The following is a 19033-nucleotide window of genomic DNA, read 5'->3' on the forward strand; positions in this document are numbered from 1 at the left end:
CAGTGGTAAGTTTAATTTGGATTCTAGGTGGTTTGATGACACTAAGGCATTGTTTATATTTAGATAATTGCATGAATGTTCAGATAAAAATAAAAAAGTATTAGATTTTGTAGTGATTTTCCCTTCTCTTATGCTTCCCCATTGTATTCAGTTGAAAACAAGTGTCATATCTCTTTTGAGAAAGATTGAATGACATCCCACTCATAAAATCATTTTAGACATAACATTTATTATATCAATGAACAGCTAACAGGTTCTGACTTCCCCCATTCCCAACATTTGTTGAAGAGTGGGCAAGTAAAAGGCATACTTTAGACTAGCCTGATGCACAGGAACAAGAGGGGAACCATCTTTCACTTCATAATGCCCTCCCGTGTCCTTAGTGAGAACTCATACAGGGATTTCATGGCAGACCTCAGTGCTATCATGCGTGGTGATTCACCATCTTAGATTTTTGTTTTTCTTGTATAAGAGATCAGACTATACCGCTGAAGAGGCAGAGACTTAATGCTTAATACATGGTTTTGCACTTCAATATTAGTTTCTGAATGTGGGTTTGGGGTTTGCTTTTTTGGGATTGTATATTCCTACCCCCTTAAAAATACATGCTCTCACCTTCACTACTGTAAGTTATTGTCTTTCATCCAAATATGACAAACATTTATAGCAAGGTGCCTGAAACAAACTCAAAATACAATGTCCTTCTAAATTTTGAATCTTTCCTGTTATGAACTGGATTAAAGGTACACTGTTCAACTTGTATGTCACAGCATCATCTGGCCTCTACTCAGAAGCTACCACTAGGTCAGTAGAGATGGAGATGCAGCTCTAAAAATAGCAGGCTGTAGCTGACAGGGAGCGAATGATTACTTAGAAAACAAATAGATTACTTTTTTCCTGTTTTAAGAATATCATCTGGAGGGCAGGTGAAACATGCCTTTGTATGTTGCTTTCACTAGAAAAAAATATAAAACCCTAATTAACTGTCATGCAAGTACAAGTCCTTGACACCTCCTAAAGTTCTGAGAATCTCTGAAGATTCTGCTCAAAATCCATAGAATGTGGAAAGTCTGTGCTGGACTCTTTGAGTCAGGCAGGACTCTCCAGCCAAATCAATATTCCTAGAACAGCTGTCCTCTTGTAATGCCAGCTTACCAAAAATTTACGTTGGACACTTGACTCGCATATAGCCATATAGTTCAATTCACAGGATTAGTTTCCAATCAGCAGCATTCACATTATCAAAGAAATTTCCCTGTAGAAAGTTCATTACTGGACAAAGGACCAGCTTACTCTATTTGTTCTGGACTGTTCTTTGATTCTGTGCCTGAACCTTCGTGAGTGTTGCTGTGCTGTGAAAAACTAAGGTAGCTTTAGTTTATGTTGATTTACTGGTTGATTTTTCTAAAACATTGAAGGCTTAAAAAGGGATTTAAAAGTGCTATTTTAGCTAGGTAATTGCAAAAACAAAAACATTGATCAATTTTGTAACATTGACTAATATCTCAGATAGCGGAGTTCTATAATTGATCACCCTTTTGTATATATTTTTATGGATAGCTGATGTAGAAGAGCCACTAGCTTAATATACTGGTGTAGGATAGATCTGTATGCATGCACAAGTATTTTAGTATTCAGAAATATGAAACATTTGCTTTTTTTTAATAAAAACCCATATCTCAAAGAATAAAACTGTTAATCTCCAATTTTTTATTAATGCTAACAATCTTAAAGGTAAAAAAAAATCATAAGCAGTGGTTCTGGTCTAAAAATGTAATTTCAAGAAAACGTTGCACAAAAACACTTGAAGTGTGTGTCCCTTAAATGACACAGATGATAATTTAAATTCTAACATTGCCACATAGCATTAGAAACTTTAGTTATTAAAGAGGGTTATGCTGTTATTAGAAAAAAATATTCTAATCATTGCCATTCAGATATAAAGGAGGTCTGAGTATACGATCATAGTTAGGGACAGCCTTATTTTTTATATTTCCTATTAGTTTTGACCAGAACTCAGGCACAAATGATTAAACAGTGTTATTAATGGATGAAAAACCTAAAAGATCTTTCTGGATTCGCCACAGTTGGCAGTTACAAATTCAAAATTAAATCAAAATTATTTCATACAAGAATTTACACATTTAGGAAGTCTACCGTTTGCATTATACAAGAAGTTAGATCAAATGTTTGGGTTGGCTATATTAGTAGCATACAGCATAAAACCTACTGTAACAGTACCATGAGAATTTAGTGGTCTTCAGTACCTTTAACACCAACAGACAGGAACAGCACATATTGGACTCCTAAGTCCCTGGCTGCTAGCCTAGTTAACCTTGCCTTAGGTCAAATGACATTTTGATACCAAACAATGATGACAGTCCATTCTGTCAGAGGTTCGGCTGTGTGAAGTATGCAGAAACAAGATGCTATGGCAGTGCTTCATTTCTGGAATGTTGAGGAGCTCTATTAATATCTTGCAAAGTTCTACTGATCAAAACACAAATAGCAGATAGTGATTTTCAACAGCTGGTATAACATTAGAGTTCCAAGGAAACAACAAGATGCACGTTATTGACCCCAGTTCAACAAATCAACCTTCAGACCCCAACTGCAAACCACTGAGTTATCTGACTTTTAAAGTATTACCCCTTCCCCAGTTTCCTCCCACCCCTACCAAAATGTGCAATCCCTGCCCCCACTATAAGTACTGGAAAACACTAGACAACTTAAACAGAGGTCACCAGTTACAATAATTCTTAAACAGTGTCCTTGAAAGGCTTTCATAGCCCTAAGAAATCATTGATATAAACAAGAACATGGAACTGAAGGTGTCAAAACTTAACTCTTGTACTAACCAGTGGTGTAGCTCCAAAAATAGTTTTTTCCCTATGTAGCTGATTGTCCTGGTTTCAGCTAGGATAGAGTTAATTTTCTTGAGCTGGGCCATTAGAGTATTCCATAGCATGTGACATTATGCTTAGTATATAAAGGAGGCAGATTCTCTCTTGCTTCTGGTCTGTGATGGCAGAATCTTCCTTCTGTTGGGAGCGCTGGCCAGGAGCAGGCTGGGTAGTGAGCAATCGCATTGTGCGTTACATGTTTGTACTTTCCGTTATTGTTATTGCTTTATTACAATCACTAAACTTTTTTCTATTTCAACCCATGAGTTTCCCTTGTGTTCCTCCAGTCTCCTCCCCTATTCACCAGGTGGGGGAAGGGTGAGCAACCAGCTTCGTGGTGTTTGGCTGGCGGCAGAGTTCAAACCACGACATTGATACATAGCACATGTATTTCTATAGTAATTTGATCCTTACGGCTATTATTTTATACAAAGACACATATTAAATGTTTAAGTCACAAACAATCTTATGGCTTACGGTTAAAGCATTTAAAAGCTTTTTTTTTTTTTAAAAAAGAGTTTATTTTTCATAAGGAAGAACAATAGGAAAAATTAAATTGCTTTTCACATAGTTTTCTTAAAACAGAGTCCGTAAGGACATATTCAGCACCAAAACTAAAAAAAAAAAAAAAACACACTACGAACAGCCATAGAATATAATCTATAAAGCAAACATTTAATATTGCACTTTGTTTCTCTAATGCTTGGATTTTACTTTTTTTCCTAATTCAGATCAAGATTCTATATCAAATATTGGGCTACAACTATGAACCTGTAATACCCCTGAACAACTAACAAAAAAGTTTAAAGAGGAAGTCTTTATTTGATAAAGATTTATAATTTTTCACTCTGATCACAGCCTGTGATGCAATGTCAATTACTACAACACTGGTCAGTTCTGCTTCATATACAGTTTTTCATTATACTGGGATAAGTACTTTAATGCTATATATATCAGTAACTGTTCCCTAGTATGTTAAAGCAACAAAAAAGAAAAAAGTAAAATCACCAAATGCCCTTTTATGCCAACAATCTTATCAACTTTTAAAATTTTGTCTGGTTGGAGAACTTAGAAGGAAGGGACATTCACAAAATCAGCCAGCAGAAGACATGACCCAGTTCCCAATTCTTGCTTATCAAAGCCCAAACCATTGAGCTGAATCGCTGAAAACGTGACTCATTTTAATCACCCTATCATCATTTTTGAAACATGAAGTATCTTACATGTTCTCATAAAGGCCACTTATGGAAAAGCCTATTTTGTCATATTTATGAAGCCTTAAAAATAAGGTAGAACTTTGTAAGAATAAGCACAAAGCAGAAACACCAGCTTTCCTTCCCCCCCTTCCTTCTGAGCTGTTTTATTGCACAAGAATATACACAGTGGATTAATTTTTAACTAGTCAACATCAGACATGTCTCTAACAATAGTTTTTGGGGTTTGTTTTACACAACTGCTGAAAAGGACTGGTCAGATCTAACTGCTCCATCATTCTTTTCTTCTTTAGAGTACACTCAAGGGGCAAGTACTTTTTCTATACCATTTCTCACATTCTAGATGAACGTATGTTTAAAGTTGTTGGGGTTTTGGGGGCTTTTTTAACAGGGGTAGGGAGGTGGGTTTGTTTGTTTTAAAGCTCTCAAGACTATCCCAGAAGACAAATCGGAGCAATTCTCAAACTAATTTAAGTATGACTGGTAACACCAATATTCTGGCCCAATTTTATTATAGTCTTACTACTTTTACAGTCTGCTACTGACCTCCAAACGAAGATAAGGCCAACAAAGCAATATTTGGGTCACTTAAGCAAGCTTTGGGTCAACAGAACTTGGTTCTTATGGGTGACTCCAACTACCCAGACATCTGTTGGAAGAACAATACTGCACCTCACATGATCCATCAAGTTCCTGGAATGCATAGAGGACTGCTTCCTCATACACATTAGATGTGTCAACCAGGAGTGAGGCACTGCTAGACTTGCTACTCACAAACCAAGATGACCTGCTTTGTAACAGCTCTGTTAGTGATAGCCTTGGCTGCAGTGATCACAGTATTGTGAAGTCTGGGATCCTGCTGAGCACGCTGAAGGTTATTACTAAGACAAAGGTTTTAGATTTTAGAAGAGCAAACTTCAGCTCAATAAGAGATCAGTTGGGAGCGATTCCATGGGAAGCATCCATGGAGGAGAAAGGAGCTAGCTAGTGCTAGGAGTTTTTCAAGAATGCTCTCCTGGAAACACAAAAACAGTTCATCCCCTTTAAATCTAAGGGAAGTAGGTGGAGCAAGAAATCCCCTTGACTTAACTGTGAGCTTCTGAATCTGTTCAAAACCAAGAGAAGAATACCAGAGATAGAAGAGCAGACTAATACCTGTTGAGAACTACAAGGGCAGTGCCAGGGCACGCAGAGATGCAGTTAGAAAAGCAAAAGCTCAGCTTGAATTGAAATTGGCCAGAGATGTCAAAAAGTACAAGAAAGGGTTCTTCAGGTACATAAACAACAAGCAGAAACAGAAAGAAAATATTGGCCCACTGTTAAACAGGAAAGGTAAATTAGTCACTAACAACGCTGAAAAGGCAGAGGTTCTCATCACTTTCTTCACCTCTGCCTTTACCAGCACTGCTGGGCCCCAGACCTTGGGAACAAAAATCCAGGTTGATGCAAACACAGACTCAGGGTCAGTAAAGAAAGAGTTGGTACATGAACTATTACATGAGCTTGACCCCTACAAATCGATGGGCCCTGACAACATCCACACGAGGATGTTGAGAGAGCTGGCTGATGTTGCAAGGCCACTCTCCATACTCTTTGAGAGGTCATGAAGATCAGGGGGACGTTCCAGAAGACTGGAAGAAGGCTAGTGTCACCCCCATCTACAAGAAGGGTTTAAAGAAGGATCCAAGAAATTATAGGCCCATCAGTCTCACTTCAATCCCTGAGTAAGTTATGGACCAAATCCTCCTGGGGGCTATGACAAGTCAAATGAAGCACATGATTGGGAAAAGCCTCCAGGAATACACCAAGGGCAAATCATGCTTGACACACCTGCTTGTCTTCTACAACAAAGTAACCCACTCAGATGATGTGGGACAAATGGACATTGTCAAACTGGATTTCTCCAAGGTTTTCAATAGGTTTCCTCACAGCCTCTTCCTCGAGAAACTGATATGTTACAGTCTAGAGAAGTGGTCTGTGCAGTAGGTGGGGAACTGGCTGACAGGCCACAGCCAGAGGGCAGTGGGAAAACACTTTTTTAAAATGGCAACCTGCCACAATTGGGGTCCCCCAAGGATAGATATTGGGCCCAACACTGTTTAATATCTTCATAAGTGATCTGGATGATGGGATCGAGTGTACCCTGATGAAGTTTGCTGATGATACCAAACTGAGCGGGGAAGTGGACACTTCAGAAGGGAGAGCCACCCTGCAGGAAGACCTGTATAGGCTGGAAGAGTGGGCTAACAAGAACCTTAGGAAGTTCAACAAGGACAAGTGTAAGGTCTTGCACCTGGGAAAACATAATCTAGGAGTGCAGCACAAGCTGGGATCTACCTGGCTGGGGAGTGGCTCTGTGGAAAGGGACCTGAGGGGCCTGGTGGACAACAAGATCAATATGAGTGAACAGCATACTGCAGCAGCAAAGAAAGCCAAGAGGATGCTGGGTTGCGTCAACAAGGGCATCACCAGCAGAGATAAAGAAGTCATCATCCCACTCTACTCCACAGTTGCATTGTAGTAGCTCAGATGGAATCCACTGTATAGTCACTTCCTAGCTCAAACAGAAGCCATTGTATAGCATTAATAGAAAAACTCACTAAGGCCTTAGGCCACAAGTGGTGAACTTATGTACATGTGACTTCTGTTACGTGAAGGGAGGCCCCGAGACCAGTGTATCCTATGAAAAATAAGGTAGCCACATCTGTCAGCAGAAGCTGCACCCTCAAGATAAGAAAAGGAACAGCCAGCCTAGAGACAGAGAAAGCATCCAATGAGGAACAAGACCACCCCAGACCCAAATATTTCTATTGGACCAAACCATCACATGAGGGGAGGGGAACTCGGACTGTAAGGGTATAATTGCCCAGGGATTTCTTTCTTCAGGGTCCCTCTCCAGAGGCACCCAGCTCAAGCTGATTTTTCCGCTGTACCGTCTGAATACATTATTTTTATAAGATTCAATGCCTGAGACTCTGCTATGGGGAACCTAGGTGGGACCCTAGGCCACCACCTTTGGATCCTCTTGTCTCCAAACATCCAACTGCTGGCAGCGGGTGGGTTCACCTGGGACCTTTGGAGTGAGAGGCACCAAAGGCTGAGTGTTAAAATTCCCTGAGCAGACTTAGTGGAAATAGAGAGGGAAGGGTTTCTTGTTTGTTTGGGGTTTTTCTTCTTTTGATGCTGCTTTTGGTTAATCGTACGAGGGGGTGCATAGCTCGATCAGCGTAAAACGCACATAAGATCCTGGTATTAAGGAAAAGAAATGGGAAGTGTACTCGACCTAGAAAAGGGGACACCTTTGGCCGAGGTCTTACAGAATTGGGAGAAAATTTATGGTACAGTGGAATTATCCGAAAAGCATGCAATCAAATTATGCCAGAAAGATTGGCCGCTTTCATCTATAGATAATAGTTCAGCAGAACAGCGGCCACCACAGGAGACATTTGACCAGCAAAAACTCACCTTTTTACGGCATCACCTAGAGGATCAATTCCCATGACAAATAGATTGGTATGCATGGGATAATTTGGCATATGACCACCATAAAGAGGATGGTCAAAAAGGAATACGAAAACCTCAAGGAGGAACTGTAGCTGCAGCAGTTGCGAGTAATTTAACAGAGCCAGTCTCTGTACCACCCTATACTCCTCCCTCTGTATCGTTTGTTGCTCCTATTGGGCTTTACCCTGTGGTTTCTAGTGTTATCCTCAATTCTCTTGCAATGCAGCCAGCAGCAGTGGTGTGTGTGGGTGTGAAATGTTCCTCCCCCACCTTCAGTGTTGTTACTGAGAGGGTTGTTCCAGCCAGACAGAAAAATAAAGTAATTGGAAAAAATGTGAAGTTAACCCTACAGGCAGGGGGAAAATCAAACTGCCCAGCCTCAGGTTGATCCTAATTGGGATTATAATAATCCAACAGATAGAGATAATTGCCAAACAGTGGTTAAAAATCTGATAGATGTGATTAAAGTTTACAAGGAGATAAGATGAAATTGAACTAAAGTATAGGAATGTAGACAGAGGCCAGAGGAACACCCCAGCAGCTAATAGGGAAAATTGCAACAAGCTTTGTTAACGTACCAGGGAATGATTCTACAGAATTTTAATAATGAATTGGAAGCAAGTGTGTTTGTGGACCAAGCCTCCTCTAACATCTGCAACTATTTTTAAGGAACACGTGCCTGGGTGGCAGGGAGAGAATTTGCAAAAGACTGAGTGTTGCTGTGTTTGTATATGAGCACAAGGAAAGGCAAAAAGCTGAGCAGATTAAAGAAAGGAGAGAAAAAAAAAAAGGGGGGGGGGAAGGCAAAAGAATAAGAGGCAAACCTCTTGGCTGTGGCATTAGCAAGAAATTTGCAAGTGGGAGGCAGAGGGGGAAGAGAGACTGGGGATGGGGAACAGGTTGAAACTAGGGGAAAGAGGAATGAGAAGGAATAATAGGAGAGAGTGCTATTATTGTGGAAAGTTAGGACACAAAATGGGAATGCCCTCTCCAGCTGCAGGAAAGGGTAAGAAAACAGAACTATCACCAAGAAAAACTAACTCGGGAGAATATGCAATCACAACGACGGGAGGAAAGGGACCCTGCAGATCTTGGGCAGGGAAAGAAAGATTAGGAGTTTTTAATGCGAGTAACCCCATTGGATCAGCGGGGACATATTATAGGTAAGGTGGCAAGTTGTGAAGTTAAGTTCTTGGTGGATACAGGAGCCACGTTATCCCTCTTGAATTTTATCCGGAAAGGGTCTAGGACCACAGACAGAATTTTAAGAGTCACAAGACAAAGAGAACAGAATTTGAGTAAACCTCTATTAGTAACAACAGGAAACAAGAGTATATGGGGGTGATTTATATTAGCAGAGGACTCCCCAAACATGCCTGTTAGGAAGAGGTCTCTTGCAGGCTCTAGACATAGAATTACGCTTGTCACCTGAAGGAACAGACCTAATAATCATGGAAATGACTGTGATCACTGATACACCAATTAACAAGCTAAAAATACTGTTAGTATTGAAACCCATACCAAAGCAGCCATGGAGTAAAACTAACAGAGATATAGGACTACTGATTTCACCTCAACCCGTAAACATAAAAACAAAGGGAGGAAACCCCCCTCCAGCCGTGAAACAGTATCCTATTCCCCAAGAAGCGAAAAAGAGCATTCAAAAGCAAATAGATTGGTATTTAGGCCAAGGAATTATATAAGCGTGCGTATCACCATATAATACTCCTATACTCCCTGAAAAAAAAAGAAAAAAATTAAATTAAAACAGGGATCCAAAATACCATTTTATACAAGATCTATGGGTACCTAACTAACATGTAGTGGCTCCTCATCTAGTAGTGCCCAATCCCTCTACCATACTTTTACAAATACCACATCGGGTAAGATATTTTACTGCAATTAATCTAACCGCCGCTTTCTTTAGCATCCCTTTAGATAACAACAGCCAACTTTTGTTTGCTTTTACATGGAAAAACAACAATTAACCTGGACACGCCTCCCACAAGGGTTTACAGGGTCTCCTACAATTTTTTCACAAATACCTGGAAATTATTTGAGACAAAACTACCAGGCAAATTGACTCTTATGCAATATGTAGATGATTTGCTAAAAACAAGTAAAGATGAGGATGCCTGTTACAAGAAACACTGTACATCTATGTAATACTTTAGATGAAAGAAAACAAAAAAAGGTCACTATGAATCTCTTTCTAAGTTTCAGCTGTGTCATCAGAAGTAAAATATTCAGGATTTGTATTAAAATAAGGACAAAAATTAATAAACCCAGAACAGGTCTAAGCTACTGTTATTGTAGAAATACGTCAACTGGTAACAAAGAAATATCTGCAAGGATTTTTAGGGGCAGTATGATACTGCAGACCCTGGATACTGGAGCTAGGGGAGTTAAGTAAGCCATGGACAAAAACTACCAAGGCAGAGGAAGTGGAACCTATACATTGAGATCCAGAGAGAGAAAAGGTTTTCCAAGCTATTAAAAAAAAAAAAAAAAAAAAAAAAGGAAGATTTAGCTTCTGCTCCAGCATTGGAATTACTGGATTACTCCAAGCCCTTTAAACTATTTGTGCATGAGAACAAAGGAGTAGCCAGCAGAGTCCTTACTCAAAAGCTAGGTCCACATCACTGCCTTGTGGCTTTTTACTCAACTGTATCCTGTAGCAGCAGGGAATAATTCCTGTGTTGAAGCGATAGCAGCAACAGCAACCATCATAGATAAAAGCAGACCATTAGTCCTGGGCCACCTGACAACCATATATGTCCCATGTGAAGTAGAACCGATTCTTAAACAACATGCTACACAAGCATTGTCCCCACAAAGAGCACGTTGTTATAAATTAATGATTTTAAATGTGGATAATAGTGCTTTTTAAAATAATACTAATGTTTTGAATCCAGCAACTTTACTGCCTGTTCCCTCTGATGGTGAGCCACATCATAATTGTGCTAAGGTAGCGTTTCACTCTAGCCACCTACGGGAAGATCTGAGAGATCAACCTCTAGAGAACTCTGCTCTAACTCTTTTCACCAACAGATCTTCATACTACGTGAATGGAAAACAACACATGGGCTATGCAGTGGTGAGAAACTCAGACATACTTGAAATAGAACCTCTACAACCCTTGGTAAGTGCCCAAGGGGCTAAATTAACTACAGTAGCAAGAGTGGCCTGGTGGGGACAATCAGCGGGTAACTATTTAAGCTGATTTTAAATATGCTCTTGGAGTGCATCGTGCAATTGGTATACTATGGAGAGAACAAGAGTTCCTTACCTCAGTGGGGAAAAGTATTTCTAATGGGACTGAAATCCAAATGCTATTGGAAGCTATTAGGCTTCCAAGGGAAGTCACAGTAGTATACTATCCAGCTCACACCAAAGGATCCAGCAAAATTGCAAGGAATAATGAATTGGCAGATAGAACAGCAAAAGCTGCTACCTGCCAACCTATACACATGACTATACCTCCATAACAACCCCCTCTGCTAATGATTGACCAGATATCAATAATCCAGCCCAAATGTATTCAAAGGTTACTCGGGGAAAAACAGGCTTGATAGGAAAGTTGGGAGGCTGTGAAAAATGAAACTGAAATTTGGACTACTGGGGAGAAAACCCATTTTACCAAGAAAATATTTAGTGACTTTGGCTAGGTGGTTTTTTTGTTTTGTTTTGTTTTTTTTTTTTTTTTTGTCATGAAACAACACACCAAACCATGAAGGAATGGCAGCAATTGTTAACCAAACAGGGAAAATATGGGCAGCAGCCCAGCCCACCCCCACCCCCAAATATATATGGCAGTAAAAAGGATTGTGAGTTCTTGTCTCACATGTTGGAAGTATTCTGATGTAAAACCCAAACAGGAGGTTGGAGGATGAATATGGGCATACTTTCCATTCTAAAGACTGTAAATTGATTATACTGACATGCCTCCTGTGAGCAGACTTAAGCACCTACTGGTAATCATGAATCATATCTCAGGATGGGTAGAAGCTTCTCCCACCAGGAAAGTTGATACTGCAGAAGTGGTCAAAACACTCTAGTGAGAAATCATTCCCAGATACAGAATACCTGAAACCATAGAATCCAGTAAGGATTCTCATTTTTCAGCAGGAATACTAAACATTTATAAAAGTAAGTATACAGAGACAACTATATATTCCATATCATCCACAGTCCTCAGGACAGATGGAAAGAATGAATAAAACTCTTAACATAAAATTGCTCAAACATGTAGTCAGATAGGTTTGAAATGGCATGAAATTTTAGAAATAGTGCTATGGGATATTAGAAATACCCCTCACCAAACTTTAGGGTTGTCACCAGCAGAAATGGTGCCTGGCCTTTGTCCCTGCTAGGACCAGCCTCTTAGATGGAGATGAATGGTTGACCCGATACATTCTGTATCTACAGAAAAAGTTTGAGGCTAACAGGAAATACACTCAACAGTATCAGCCCACACCACCTGAAATACAGGTACATGATATACAGCCTGGAGATGAAGTTTCAATTAAAGCATTTTCATGAAAATCAAAATTAGAAACTCAATGGGAAGGGCCATACACTGTTTTACTATGTTCTTATTTTTGCTGTTAAATTTTTACTAAAAGAAAAAGTGGATACACCATTCTCACGTAAAATGAGTGGTGGATAGCCAACCAGCTGACAGATCACAGATTCCTGAAAATCAACAAAGAATGAAGTGGGATATTTTGCTACGTAAAATTGTGGAGAACAATCCATTTTGAAAAAAACTCACAAACTTTGTCTAACATATTAAGCAGGAATGCTTGATAAAAACAAAGGGAGGACTGTTGTAGTAGCTCAGATGGAATCCACTGTATAGTCACTTCCTAGCTCAAACAGAAGCCATTGTATAGCATTAATAGAAAAACTCACTAAGGCCTTAGGCCACAAGTGGTGAACTTATGTACATGTGACTTCTGTTACGTGAAGGGAGGCCCCGAGACCAGTGTATCCTATGAAAAATAAGGTAGCCACATCTGTCAGCAGAAGCTGCACCCTCAAGATAAGAAAAGGAACAGCCAGCCTAGAGACAGAGAAAGCATCCAATGAGGAACAAGACCACCCCAGACCCAAATATTTCTATTGGACCAAACCATCACATGAGGGGAGGGGAACTCGGACTGTAAGGGTATAATTGCCCAGGGATTTCTTTCTTCAGGGTCCCTCTCCAGAGGCACCCAGCTCAAGCTGATTTTTCCGCTGTACCATCTGAATACATTATTTTTATAAGATTCAATGCCTGAGACTCTGCTATAGGGAAACCTAGGGTAAAGAAATTTCTTTAACAGCTTGTCAGGCCACACCTGGAATACTGTGTTCAGTTTTGGTCCCTGCTAGACAAAAAAAAAGATGTGGACAGGCTGGAGAGGGTCCAGAGAAGGGCCACAAAGATGATCAAAGGACTGGGAAGCCTGCCATATGAGGAAAGGCTGAGAGAGTTGGGGTTTTTTCAGCCTTGAGAAGAGAAGGCTGAGGGGAGACCTTATCACCCTGTTCCAGCATTTAAAGGGTGGCTACAAAGAAGATGGAGACTCCCTTTTTACAAGGAGTCACATGGAAATGATGAGGGGTAATGGGTACAAGTTACTCCTGGGGAGATTCCCCTGGACACAAGAGGAAAGTTTTTCACAGTGAGAACAATCAGCCACTGGAATAATCTCCTCAGGGAAATGTGGATTCCCCAACATTGGACACTTTTAAGATTCAACTGGACAGGGTGCTGGGCCATCTTGCCTAGACAGTGCTTTTGCCAAGAAAGGTGGGACCAGACAATCCTTGAGGTCCCTTCCAACCTGGTATTCTAGGATACAGTATCGTAAACCCTGAAGATAATACAAAGCGTACCAACTGAGCTGTTGCTTAGTTGCCATAGTTCAAACTTTTCTCGCAGTCTGAAATATACTTTCTACTGAAGACTCATTTTATATATCATTTTTGTATTATTTAAAAAAAACAAACAACCAACCCACAAACCAACCTTCTTCTTCCCACCCCTGCTAGTTGAGATCTCTCTCTGCCTATGAGCCCTTGACAGCATATGACTATCCCCTTTTAAAGGTCTTTTCATGCTTTGCTGGTGTCTGCTGGTGCTGCTTTCACTTTGTAAGTTTTGTGCATGTCCCTATTCAAAATCCCCCTCAAAGAACAAAACCAAAACACAAAACAAAAGAAATAACAGTGCAATGTAACAGAACAAATAGCATTCTAACAGTTTGGCAAGTGATGAGTTCACCTGAGATTAAGTGATCTTTAAGCAGTCTGTAACAAAACATTGCTTTGCAATAATAGCAGAAAAGCAACAAAATCTTAAAAGAAATCAAGAAGTTATACTGTCTTGACAAAGTCTCTTATTAGTTTCCTTCTGTTATCTCTTCCCCCACCCCCACATATCTGTTGCTTGTCTACTACAGTTGGCTGCAAAGCATACAGCAAGAAGGATTGGCTTGAAGGCATGTGATGTTTGTAAATAAATCCACAGTAGGATCCAAGCTGAAGAGGTGATACATGATCAGCCTACTAGAACAATTCTGAACATGTGCATATGCAGGTAAAGTCCAGGCTACATCATTAAATTTAAAAAAGTCAGTGCATTTGTCAGTCTTCATTTTTTTTTTTTTGTCAAAGCTTTCTTTTGTTCCTTGTTGTGCAGAGCACAAACAATTAAGGGGGGGGTAACAACAGTCCATCATAAATGAGAAAGACAACCTAGTGACACTGAACTGCATAACATAAGCAATAAGTATGTGCAAATTTTTAAATCGTAAGAAGCAGCCATTTCTCTCTTACAACATGGTTTGAGTGTTTTGAAACACGGGACTGTACGCTAGTAAGACTGCTCCTAGCATGTGCCGCTACTTAAGGGAGGGGGCCTCAGGTTTTCAAGAATGTGGAGCAGTCCTATGATGTGCTGCAGGTGTCAAAGCATGATCACAAGTTGTTTTCATTTATTCACCATAGAGGCAAGAGCAATACCATTTCCTTTAAAAGCAAGTCTCCACTATGACACCTTGATCTTCAACACAGCAGGTGTGATTCAAAACCCAAGTCAAGTCAGCTTTTTATGGATTCCTTCAATGAGAGGGGCAAGATGGTCTCTCATCTGTGGGCTGATCTGGGTTTGGATCAATCTAACCAAAAGAACAAACAAAACCAACAAAAAACAAACACCAAAAAACCCCAAAACAAAAAGCCACAACCACCCAGGGCATTTTAGAATCAACTGCTAGAAATAAATAATTAAAAAAAAAAAATAAATCAAAATTCACAAGTTTAAGACAGTTATAATGATATATGGCACTCCCAGTCCAAAGGTTATTGGAATAATTAAAAAGCTTCTAGTCAGACAAAACTTTGGATAAAAATTAATAGAAATATTAATATTAGATACAGTGGAATACTTTAAACTACAGGTTGATGGTAATTTAAGGATAAACATGAATAATATAAAAATTTAAAATTTCTGCTTTACTAGCACAGAAGTCTTTTGCATTATCTGATATATACAAAAAGATGACTTGACACATATCACTAGAAACGTAATTTAAGAAATATTTACTTGATTTGAGAGAAGCAAAGAAGTTTTGCTTGAAAAAGGCAGAAAGTTATCAATAAAAAAGTCATTCTACTTTTTAATTTAAAAGTAGTTAATCCTCAAATATCCTATGAGATGTTTCAAAAAGTTCATGTGTTCTAAACCTTACCTCTTCTTCCTTTCTATAGGAGAAAGGAGGGGTACAGCCTACTAGCTTAGGTCTCAAAAACTGGATGGTAAAAATAGTTTAAGTGTACAATGCATCTTTTAGATAACATTGCATCAGTTAACTTCATATAGCCTTTTTTGTTTAAAACAAACAATGCTACTTTCTAAATCTTAAAGTACCTAAACCGAAAAGGACTCAGGAGTTGTGCACTAGAGTTAAGCTTTAGCAGAGTTCTCAGGAAAGCGTCTAGCACACAAAAAATGCCCCTCTGCCCACTCATTAGCACAGTAGTGTTTCAAGGCTGGGTGAATTCAGGCAAAATTTGGCCAGAGGACACTTTTTTTCCCTTTTGTCCTATATCACTGCTTTTTCATGAAGAACGTAAGCGTGAAAAGCTTTGAAATTTGCATCTCATTCATGGTTATTCAGTGGCTACATTTTTAGTTTGTAAAGGCCAAAAGCATTGAAGAACTGTGTACTTTAGAAAACTTAAGTCAGAAACGAATACCGGTATGTCACTTTTCTACATGAAGCTTCTGAAAGCCCTACATCCACAGAACTTAAACACACATGCAGGCAAAACAGTTTAGTGGTTGCTATAAAGTGGTAGGAAGCTATAGAATGGTAGGAAGCAGTAGAGGTGAAAGAGTTGAAACCTTATCTTTTTATTTTTAATACACAAATTAAAAAAAAAAAAAAAAAAAGAGAGATGTTGCTAAAATGGTAAACAGCACTTCAAAAATTTCCAGAAAGTATTAGACTAGGCAAGAGCGCTGCCAAGGAAAATTACCTTCCCGGTCTGCAGCTCCAGGAAACAGCATGATAAAGAAGCAAAGGCACCTCACAGAGCACCTTTTAGATTTAAGGTTGCAGAGTTCATGTTAAAAATTAAAAAAAAAAAAGTTATGAAAAAGGGTAGGTAACCCATGCTGTAAAACCTCGATGAAATTCGTCTGTATCTTACAAACAAAAATCCTCCCCAAAACCAACTTATTCCAAGGTCATCATTTTAATGGTTTCTCCAAATTTTAGGGAGGAGAAACAGCTTCCTAAACTTATTCCACAAGACACAAAAAAAAAAAAAAAAAAAAAAAATCAGACAAATAATACATGAACCATCATATTCTGACAGATATACCTACTTCTGAATAGAGGGGTGGAGGCAGAAAACGGAACTCCTGGATGTATGCAAATAACGGTCCTTGAAGTGCTCTCTCAAAATCATCAAAAGCAGCTATAGGTGCAAGGCTGGACTGTCTGTTTTCCTCTGTGACCACTTCTTCATAGCTAGGAGGTGCTGAAGGGAGAAGGTACACACATGTCAAAATATATAACATGATTAATATTAAAGTTTAATCACTAAGATTCACCAGCAGGTAGGCGACGTCTAAAAAAATTGTTAAACAAAAAAGGGAGACTAGACTATTTCATTTTATTCTAACGTTGAGCTTATGTTCAAAACCAGACTGACTACTGTTTATTGTAGCTAATTATCCCCTTAAAATTTAAAGCATACCAAAGATAACTTATTTCTGTACAGGTAGGAATGACAGAACATTGCAGTCCTCTGGACTCCAGAAGTCTCCAGGTCTGGGATTTGTACTTAAAAAACACAGGATATTAGATATGCGAAAATGGAAGGAAGGAAATATATAATTCTTTCTTTGGCCATAAGAGATTTCCCATAGAAAAGAACATTATATTTTTCACAAAGCCTCGGCTACTAAGGCTGGCGAGAGACCCCAGAAACTGCTATTATGAGTTACAATGCCTTATAACCAAGGATGCAATCGGGATACTGGAGGTGGAAGTAATGAAGTTGTGCACAGATACAATGGCATTTCATTTCTGCCACCTTCCAAGGCAGCTGGATTTTACTGCCTGTCCTATAGAGAGAAAGGCAGGGAAGGAAGAAACTCTGTTCTTCTAAATAGGACAAGCAGGTGGGACAAGAAAACATCCACAGCAGATTTCCTGTGGGCTTCATTATGAAAGGATGTAATTTGACTCTGTTAGCAAGACTGCAATAAAGCAGACAAAAATAGACTAGCAAATTGATTGGGATTTGTATTGTCAAGTTACCTTCTGGTCTTTCAGGCAGTGTGAGACCAAGCCAATTCATGGTCACGCTACCCTGGCTGCTCACACTTGATGTTCTGCTACCAAGTGGATGTAGAGGAATGGTACCAATGACCAGTGGTAAATTAAGGAATAAATCCATGGCTCCTGGAATATCAACATATACCTGAAGAAAAAAAGAAACAAGTGTATGATTAAAATGTGGGATTTTATCAGCACTTCATAAGTATTAGTCCAAGTTGTCTTTCTATAGAAGTTTCCATGAGGAGCTTGTTTCTAATAGTCTCTTTTAGGGCTCATGCCCCTATGGAGACACAAGCTCTTCAAGTTAAAAGAAAAGTCTTAACATGAGCCCTCACATGGAAATACAGTCTACTCATTTAAATGCTTGCTTAGTTGACACACAACTGTTTTAAGAACTTGCAGGATTTAAACTAAATTTACTTACCAGATCTCCTGTCAGGACACTAATACTAGAACATGTATTTCTTTCATAACTAATTATCACAAAGTGCTGTGCTAGGAATTTGTATGGAATGTTGGAAGCTACTCATTCTCAAGAATGAAACAGACCCCCCCCAACATACCATCAATGAATACTCCACACGGATTATACTACAGTCAAGGATTGAAGGGGAAACAGGTGGAATTTTCAACTGTTTGCCATTCCAGGTTTCTGTTTTGCCAGATGACAAGGATTCCCCACGGAGGTTGGCAATAAGCTGTTTGACTTCCTTCATTTTCCCTTTAGCATAGAATGCTTGTGTTTGGTAAATGGTTGCCTTTGGCACCACCATACGGGAAGAGCAATTCTCAATCTCGGCAAAGATCTGAATTGATTCACCTGAAACAAACAAACAAGAAAAACCCAAAACAGAATTTCAAGTTCTCTTTACATTTACAAAGGCAGCTTAAGCAAACTGTCACATTCTGTATACTGTTATAACGCTCCAGATGCTGCTATCACTGCTCTACCTGGAAAAACATCCACCGATGCTAATAGAAGCAAGATCCCCATGAGCTGTTCTAAAAGGGGAAAAAAAACCCAACAACCAACCAAAAAAAAAAAAAAACCATCAACACCCCCCCACCCCCAAGCATACCAGTCTAATAGATGAGGTCCTTTAATCTCGAGATACAAGTAGTGCTGTCATACTTAACAGAGCATACAGAGAAGATTGCTAAATGCAGACCAAGGTGGTAAAAATATCCTTAATGTTTCATTTATATAAAAACAGTAAGTACAAACTCTAGCTTTAGAAGTGAAGGAAAAACATATCCTATAATTACTTCTATTACATACCTGGGGTGTAGCCCTTTCTTTCAATTTTGGCACTTAAGGATATTGGGCCTGAGGTACAAAGCCAACAACATAAAGTCTTTTCTTTTGTGCCTGCTTGGGGTGACTGCAAGAAGAAAAAAAAAAAAAAATATTGTCCATTAAATTCAGAGCTCCATGAATCTCTTCAGGTATTTAAATCAACACAGAAAAGTAATCATTTTCCTAATGCACTTATTGTTACACATTTTGATAAACAAAGCTATTTTCATAGGAAAAGTCTCAAGCAACTTAAACAGCATTATACAATGT

The 19033-nt window shown here is 39.2% G+C and overlaps 1 protein-coding gene across 5 annotated transcripts in view; it reads right to left on the bottom strand.

The window, feature by feature from the left end:
- LOC141917558 (arrestin domain-containing protein 3-like) overlaps positions 1-19033 on the bottom strand; it is a 50140-nt gene that overhangs the window by 20435 nt on the left and 10672 nt on the right. The window contains exons 4-9 of one of the 5 annotated variants that reach the window (XR_012621316.1): positions 18746-18848; positions 18030-18286; positions 17446-17608; positions 16506-16660; positions 2859-3068; positions 210-2487 (exon numbers count right to left, since the gene is read on the bottom strand). Coding sequence is in view for 4 of the 5 variants with exons in the window: in XM_074810831.1 (XP_074666932.1) it covers positions 2928-3068; positions 16506-16660; positions 17446-17608; positions 18030-18286; positions 18746-18848 (819 nt within the window). In the remaining variant the exon portion in view is untranslated. Of the gene's footprint in view, positions 1-209; positions 3069-13987; positions 14791-16072; positions 16216-16505; positions 16661-17445; positions 17609-18029; positions 18287-18745; positions 18849-19033 lie in introns of those variants that run through there. The other 4 variants (XM_074810831.1, XM_074810833.1, XM_074810832.1 and 1 more) reach the window with 4 other exon arrangements.

Source organism: Strix aluco, chromosome W, assembly GCF_031877795.1.
Source record: "Strix aluco isolate bStrAlu1 chromosome W, bStrAlu1.hap1, whole genome shotgun sequence".
Lineage (NCBI taxonomy): Eukaryota > Metazoa > Chordata > Aves > Strigiformes > Strigidae > Strix > Strix aluco.